At 52.7% G+C, this 8,210-nt stretch overlaps 1 protein-coding gene across 1 annotated transcript in view; it reads right to left on the bottom strand.

The window, feature by feature from the left end:
- IMPA2 (inositol monophosphatase 2) overlaps window positions 1–7,544 on the bottom strand; it is a 46,464-nt gene extending 38,920 nt beyond the window's left edge. Inside the window, exon 1 of the mRNA XM_047828631.1 lies at window positions 7,221–7,544. Within this exon, the coding sequence (XP_047684587.1) occupies window positions 7,221–7,316 (96 nt within the window). The 5' untranslated portion in view covers window positions 7,317–7,544. The remainder of the gene's footprint in view (window positions 1–7,220) is intronic.
- Between the last annotated feature and the right edge of the window lie 666 nt (window positions 7,545–8,210).

Raw genomic sequence — 8,210 nt, forward strand, 5'->3', positions numbered from 1 at the left:
TTTCCTTTTAAAATCACAAGTGCAGGTATGACTTCTTCCAGGAAATTGTCCCCCATCTTCCAGGGCCTGGGAAGATGGCCACCACAGCCATCCTGCATGCTATTGTGATCATTGGCTAAGCTACTCGTTGTCCCAGGAGGCCTGGGGCGGGGGGTGGGGGGTGGGGGGCTCCAATGCCCACTGCATGCTGAGTGCACCACCCAGGTAGCCCAGGCACTGCCGGGACAGTGGACGCAGAGATCCTGAAACTGGCTTAGCTACAAGGACGTGGCACCACCACTCAACTGAATTCTTCCCTCATCTTCCATGGGAGAAAGATGTGAGCCCACCAGCCTTCGGTTCCAGCCTGATGAGGCCGAGAGACGGGGAGGAGCCTGGATACAAAAGTCCCCTTCTCCTCTCTAAACCTCAGGCTAGCTGGAAGAGCTCAGCATCCCCCCCCACAACTCCTAGGGCTGGGGAGTGGAGTGGGGGGCTCTGGAACTCACTAGCATCGTTTCCATTCTCTGGCTAAGTGGTAAGATTTCAGCCTACTCTCCCCGCCAGCCCCAAAGACTGTAAACTCCATTAACGAGGGCTCCATTAGGTTAGCAAGTAAATATCTCAGGGCCACAGAGGCTGATTCACCTTCACGTGGGAGTGACACCAGCCTTTGCTTCCATCCCTTTAGTAAGATGTGGGATTTCACGGACTCCTCCTGCCGGGGCAGATGCAAATGCCTCTGAAACAATGAGCGTGCTCTCATCCCCCACCCCAGCTTGTTAGCAAAATGGGCATAAGAAACATGCCTCTTTCCTTACAACAACACACAAGGAAAATGGCAGTTGGCCTCACACACAGGGTCAGGGAGAGGTGGGCCCAGGACACTTGGACCACATGTGCCCCACAGAGGGCAGCTGCTACTTTACGTTCGCCAGTTGTCTCTCGGGAGTTCCATCTTGGCGGAGGTTTCAAATGTTGGCAAAAGTTTTACAATTGTAAGTGCAGGCTGACTCCCCACCCTGCGGAGCTAATCAGGAACAGGAGGCCTGGACCCGGGGCACAAAATGCAGCACGGGGCCGAGGGGAGGTGGGGGACAGAAGGCGGGAAGTGGAGAAACTGCCACCTGCCACCTCCCTTCCTCCAGCGCCCAGTGGGAGAGGGGCAGGGAGTCTCTTCTGAAAGAAATAAGTGACCTGAGACCTCTACACACTGACGTCTGGAAATCTCCCAGAGAAAATCCAGGAGGTTAACTTGGGAGCACCCTAAGGCGGAGTCCACGGGTGGACAAACCGGCTCTCTCTTGGTCCCGGAACCTGGCCTTAAACCCCAGCCCGGGCCATGGGCTCCCAGATTGGGGTCTCCACCCTCACCCTGTGCCCTGAACTCCAGATACAAACTCAACACCTCCACTTAGAAATCCACCGGCAATTCAAGCTTGACGTGCTTGAAACACACTTGACTTCCACCTCCAAACCTGTTCCTCCTGCCCTTTCCCCATCTTGGAAGATGGCAAATCCATTCAACCAGTTTTGCAGGCCCAAACCCTGGAAGGCATCCCTGCCTTTTCTCTGGGTCTCACACTCTGCCTCCATCCAACAGCAAGCCTGGCAGTTCAGCCTTTGAAACGCATCTGTTTTACCTCCTTCTTCACTTTTGCCCAATCAATCCACCCTCATTTCTCACTTGGACTACGTGAACAGCTTCCTATCAGATAGCCAATTCTGGTCCCCGGGGGCACTGTAGGGTCCCACACAGCAGCTAGGGTGAGCTCCCTGTCACCCTGTAAGGGCCCCACACAGGACTGCCCAGAACCTCATTATCATACTCAGAGTAAAGGTACAGTCCTTGTCAGAATCACTCAATAAATATTTGTTCGGTGCCTGAACACATTTGTAATCAGCATTTTAGTGCCACCATTGTAAAAACAAGATAACCAAGAAGCACATGACAAGACACTTAGGTTGATTAGTCGTATGGGACATGCAAATTAAAGCAATGAAATACCACCTGAAACCCATCAGACCGGCTACCGTGGAAAAGACAGACAATACCAAGTGTCGTCCAAGACGTGGAGCAGCAGGAACCCTCACCCATGCTGGTAGGAGTGTAAATTGGTACATCCACTGTAGAAAACTACCTGGCAGAACTTCACACCTGATGACACAGCAATTATTTCACTCCGATCATTAAAATATCCCCAGTAGAAACACATACATACGAAACCAAAAGACACAGGCAAGAATGTTCAGAGCAACATTATCCATAACTCCAAACTGGACATCATCCAAAGTTTCCTCAAGAGTTGAATAAACAGTCATTTATTCACATAACAAAATGCAGCAGCGGTTCTCAAAGTGCTGTCTCCCGCCCAGAAGCATCAGATCAGCTGGGAACTTGGTGGAAATGCTAATTCTCAGCCCTGCTCCTCACCTAGTGGGTCAGACACTCTGGGGAGGGGACTGAGTCTGCCTTTACAAGCTTTCCGGGTGCTTCTGATGCATAAGACAGTGAAGACCATTTCTCTACAGCCATGAATCTGATGAGTTTAACAGCCCTGAGTAGATCATCAAACATTCTGCTGGGAAGTTCAAAGATGACTATTAGCAGATACACAGAAAGCTAAGCAAATGAAAAAACACACTTTTTTTTTTAAAGGAAAATACATGTTGCATGAGAAAGAAAATATGTAATACAACTATAATATCCAACTCAACCATGCATTACAATTGTATAGTCAACAGAACATGAGCTTATGACGATGGGACTGATCGGGAAATGCAGCTCACAACATAAATGCAGTGTCTACAACAGACAACTCCAGAGCGAGCAGTGGAAGCCTGTGATTCAGAAGACAAGTGTAACTATCAGAAAATTGAAAACAGTGACCTCTGGGGAAAAGGATGAGCATGATAGAGGACAGGGCACTGCTGTTTTTCCTAACAGTCCTTTCAGGGGTATTTCACTTACTAAATTCCCCGTGTGATATACCGGATAAAAATTAAAACCACAAATCAAAAACGACACTGCGTGGGCAAAGCCAGCCAGACAAGGGGGTTACACTGGGCCAGAGCCCACCGATGTGTGTTCTCCAGTCTGGGAGCCAGAGGTGGACACAAGAGCATCCACGTTCAGAGCACACTGTAGGGAAGACACAGCAACCAGACCAGAGATGAACAAAGCCGGGAAGCACCAGAGGAATGATGAGGAGAGTCACATGGGAAGGTCCATGAAGGAAAGGGTTGAGGAGCTGAACCCTGGAGGGAGCGTATGGTCGTCAGGAAGCATAAGAAAGGCAGGAAAGCGCAATGTGTTTTGAAAATGCCAAGTAGTTCAATCTGGCTAGCCAGAGGGTTGGTCCACGCAGGGGCTTTAGGGACGACAGCCTCACTTCTCAAGACTGGGCTTTGGGTAGGTAAGGCCAACTAGAGAGGATGGACGTCTGGTACTGAGTGAGGGTGGGTCCCGGGCTTTTGGTGTCCTGCCTTGTCCTGAGATTTTGTCACCAGTGAGCAGAGGTGAATTTACTGTGAAGCTAATGAAGCCGAGGCTTCAAGGCTCCCAGGGACCTTAGCAAGGTGTTCACACGATCACACATGAACACCTTTTTTTAAGTCTGCAAAAATCAGCTATTCTGACTGCAGATATAACCACTGTCTCTTTCCACTGTGACCTCCATTATATTTTGTGTCAGGTGGCACTGGCATTTCTGGCTGAAGGCAAGTTGAGTGGAGATGAAATTGCCTCTGGGTTTGATGGAATATATCTGTGGGGTTTGCCGTCACATCTGTCTGTAAGTTATTATTAGCCATCCTGTGTAGGAATGGCTTCCAGAAATGCTTCCACTGTCCACCATGCCGAATGGCTTGGCATGGTGACATGAAGGGCAGGGCCAGAGGAGCGTGTGAGCATGCGTAGCAGCAACCGGCACACATGGAAAGAAAGAAGCGACCATATGGAACTAGAAGCTAGTCTGTAGAAAACTCTTCCCTATCTTCTCACAACTAGCATATAAGAGAAAACTGACAGGATTCTCAAATTTGATGGCGATCCTAAAAATGTATATAGTCCTACCCATAATAAGTTTGAAGACTAAATAAACTTTTCCAAACTATCAGTAATCGATTTCAATCAGTCGTGCTACTGGAGAGCCTGAACTTATCCTCCTCCTGGCTCCATAGAAAACACTACAAAATCACAGTCATTTGAAGGCACAAAGAGCATGAAGCCAAAAATGTGAGAAAAGTATTACAGAAGGTTGAGAAGCAGCTACAGAATTATTTTTATGTATTTTGTCATATTTGTTAGCATCTTAGAATTTATACTGTTGTGATTTTTCTTATTCTAAGCGATGTTTATACCTCATTTTGAATTTGTAATTTTGTATTTTTTTCTTAAAGAGGGCTCCTAAGTTGTCTGAGTTTCAGGCCTAAACAAAACCTAGATCTACCCCCTACAGGAGTTTTCTGAGATACTTTTGCTCACACATCAAAGATGACAAACACCCATTCCAACGAAGATTACTATTTGTATTTGCGGTGGCGACAGCAGTGGGGCTCAAGTCACTCCCCTCCCCAAAGCCCAGCAGCCAGGTGGCTGGGCACTAGGGCTGCAGTGGCACCAGCATGGGTGGTTGGGCATCACAGGAATGGGCGGTGCAGAACACTGGGAGGCCGTGGTGGAGAGGGCAGCCAGCACTTCAGGGCAGGTTACTTTTGCGGAGACCTCTTAGGGTGGGGCAAAGGGAGGTGGCGGCAAAGTGTGTAGGGCTGCCCTGACCCTAACCAGCATCTGAAAGATGAAGGGTGGCAATATTTATCTCTTGGGAGGCCCTCGCCCCACCCCCGAGCACATATAGAACTATATAGCATATATGAACATATATAGCATATATTTCAGCATATAGAGCCCAGACTTGGGAATTCAGCACACAGAACTGTCTCAGGAGAAGCTGAGAGGAGCAAACTTAAAATAGCGGAACATCGGGTACGGGTGAGGGGGTGGGCATGTTGGGCCACAAGGCCACTGTAACTGTGCCAAATACTCCTTTAGCTAAGGAGGACTCAGAAAAGGATCACCATTAACTACCTTTTCAGCCCTCTTTGGGCTATCTGGCCAAAGGCCAGATTTTCTCCAACCAGCACCCCATTCCTGTGAGAACATTAATAAGACAATCTGTCCCACTTTACATAGGTTGCAATGACCTTGTGTGGCTTTTGTTTGTTCCAGCCATAGACCATTCCGGCCACTCTCCCCTCCACTGCCCGGCAGGCAGGAAGCATCACATAATGCCCAAGAGGGAGCCCAGAATCCTGGGCTCCCTGACCAGACTCCTAATGGCAGAATCTTTATTTTACCCCTCCCCCACTCTCAAAAAAAGTTTTTTTGTTATTGGCAAGTTATTAAAACTTAAGATATCTCTTAATAAGACCCTTAGAATTGTGCCTACCATACTGCAAGTTCTATATAAGCATCTCTTCAAATAAAATAAAAGTTTTAAAAACCCTTCCGTTTCTTCATGGATCTACATTTGAAAAACCATAAAAACCCATAACAACTCACCAGGGTTTACATAGTGGTGTCCAAATCCTAAACTGGCTTCTCCTTAAAGCTTCAAGGGAGAAGAGTTTTACGGTGGAATCTAAAAGTTATTAAATATCCTGATGATGCTCATTCTGGAAAGGAAGTGAGGGGCCTGGGGGGGGGGGGGAAGCAAGTGCTCCCTGTACACAGTGGATGCGCTTTCCAGGAAGTATGTTTGTCCTGCAGCTACAAACTTCAGCCTTGTAGCACTCAAGGTTTGGGGTCCTCTTTTCCCACTAGGAAGGAGACAGAGCCAAAGGGTGAAGTCCCACAACCCACCTTTTAAGTCATGCCTTCCCTACAGGCTGAATCTTGCATCCTTAAAACCACAGAGGGAGGGCCCTCCAACACAAAATGTGTCTACTCGGTGTTGAAATGAACTTTTAAAGAGGATTAGAGGATTCACACCAAGGTGAAGCACTATCCACTATGCAGGTGACAACTCGGCTCAAACTCAGGATTGGTAACAGCCTGACTTTAACACCCAGGGAAAACCAGCAGGGCATTTTCATACTGCTAGACCTGAAAAAGAAAGTGCTGTTTGGATATAAAAAGTCAATCTGCTCACACTGCTACTTCTGTCCACCTTGACCCTCCAATTACCAAAACACAGTCATGTACCTTAACAAGCCAGGCAGGAGTAAGCCACCTTCCCACTCAGTCTACCCGGACCCTGGCCCTCCTGGGAGAACCAACAGCGCTCATTCACTGCGCAAGGACTTCGAATCTACAATGTGTCAGACACCGCTTCGGGTACAGAGGAAAACGTGGGGAACGAAACGCAAAAATGAAAGTGAGAAAAGAGTAGCTGCACTCTCTTTTCAAATTCAAGTAGCAGGTTCTTTTCAGCTCTGGTGCTTGATTTACGTCCTTTTTCTGGTCAGCGTTACCAAGTTCCTCCTAACACTGAATGGAACCACTTTTCCGCTGTTGGGTCGGAGTAGGTATGGATTTAGGTTGCTTGAGGAAAGACAATCAAACAGCAAGACAGCCAGATCTCCCGAGGCAGGGGTTTAAACCTGGAGGCAACCACACCCACGTCCTGGCCACAGGATCTATTCAAGGTCCGTAAAAACAAACAGCTGCGGCATTCAAGCCTGGGAGGGCTTTTTAAAATCCTAGGGCTAATTTGCATAGTTAGTATATTCTAACCTACTCTCTCCAACGCAAAGGTCAAGTCACCTACAGTTAGACACTCAACACGGCCAAAGGAGAGGGGCCATGTCAGGGATGCTTCATAGGTGGCCGCCCCCTCCACGGGAGAAAGGTGCTCACCTCCCCCGGGTCCTGGAATGGAGAAGGGAAAGGGACGGTCTGTGCAGTAAACCAACACAAAGGCTTCTTTCACCAAAACGCGCCCTAGCACCCTCGGTCCGCGGATACCAGACGCCCACCGCTCGCGGTCCGGCGGCGCCGGACCCACTCCGCACGCGCGGGCCACTGCCCCCAGCCCCGCGGCCGCACGCCGTGCGGGCCCGGCTCTCCCGAGCCCCGAGGGAAGGTCTCCTTCCGTCCGACAGGAGTTCTGCTCGGACTTTGCGAAGTTCCAAGTGGGCGTCCTACAGCCAGCGCGCCGCCCCGCCGGGCCCGACCTTGCCTGCTGGGGCTGTGCTCGTCCGGACCCCGCCGGGCAGGGGAGGAGGGCTGCGGCGCTCACCTGTCCCGCCCGCAGCGCCAGCTGCACAGCCGCCTCGAAGCACTCCTCCCAGGGGCCCCCGGCGGGCGCCTCCTCGTCCTCGCCGTTCGGCTTCATCGTGGCCTCGCCGGGCCCCGCCACCTCCAGCCCTCCTCGCCGGGCCCCCACCGGCTCCCGCCGCCCCGAAACTAGGCTCCGCACTGCTTCCTCCTCGTCCCGCCACTCCGCGCCTCGGCCGCCGCCAGCCCCACAGCTGTGCCCGCGGGAAGGGCAGGGAGCGGGCCGCGGCCGGGGGAGCCGCGCGGCGCGTCCCGCGTCCCGCCCCGGCCCTGTCCCGAGCCCCGCCCCGGCCCTGCCCCGAGCCCCGCCCCTCTCCGCCGCGCATCCCGCTCCCCGCCCCACCCAGCGCCGAGCCCCTCCCCTCTCGACGCCGAGCCCCGCCCCCCTCCTGTTCTCAGCCACTGCCCATCCTGTTCTCAGCCACTGCCGGTGCCCAGCCCAACCCCTCCAGCACCGAGCCCCACCCCCCCGGCAAGGATTCGGGCCCCACGCGGAGCCCTGCTCCTCTACGCCTCGTGCCCTCCTACCCCCGGCCCCACCCCCAACCCCGCCCCCGGCCCCGAGCCGCACCCCTCTCGATTTACGTCTAGCTTCTTGCTCCGCCAGGCCCCGCCCTGAGGCCGGCCTCTCCCCGTCAAACCCCGCCCCGCCAGCTCTCGGTCCCGCCCCGAGACCAGCCCAGCCAGCTCCACGCTGAACCCCGCCCCGCGCTCCTACCGCGAGAAGGGTGGGTGCTGGGGACTGTGGGCCAGGAACAGAAGCCCCGGAACCTGACCGGAGCAAGGTCCCGGGGCGGGGTTCGTGCGCGGCCAAGGCCACGACTGCAGCCGGGCACCTGATATGCAGTGGGCGCCGACGCGTCTGAGCCAGTTGGGGGCGCCCCCGACCCTCTCGCCCCCGCCGGGCGGCCCGTGCGCACGTGGCTCGAGAGGAGGCCAGGCCGAAGGCTCT

The sequence above is a fragment of the Prionailurus viverrinus genome, chromosome D3 (genome assembly GCF_022837055.1).
Source record: "Prionailurus viverrinus isolate Anna chromosome D3, UM_Priviv_1.0, whole genome shotgun sequence".
NCBI classification, from domain to species: Eukaryota; Metazoa; Chordata; class Mammalia; order Carnivora; family Felidae; genus Prionailurus; species Prionailurus viverrinus.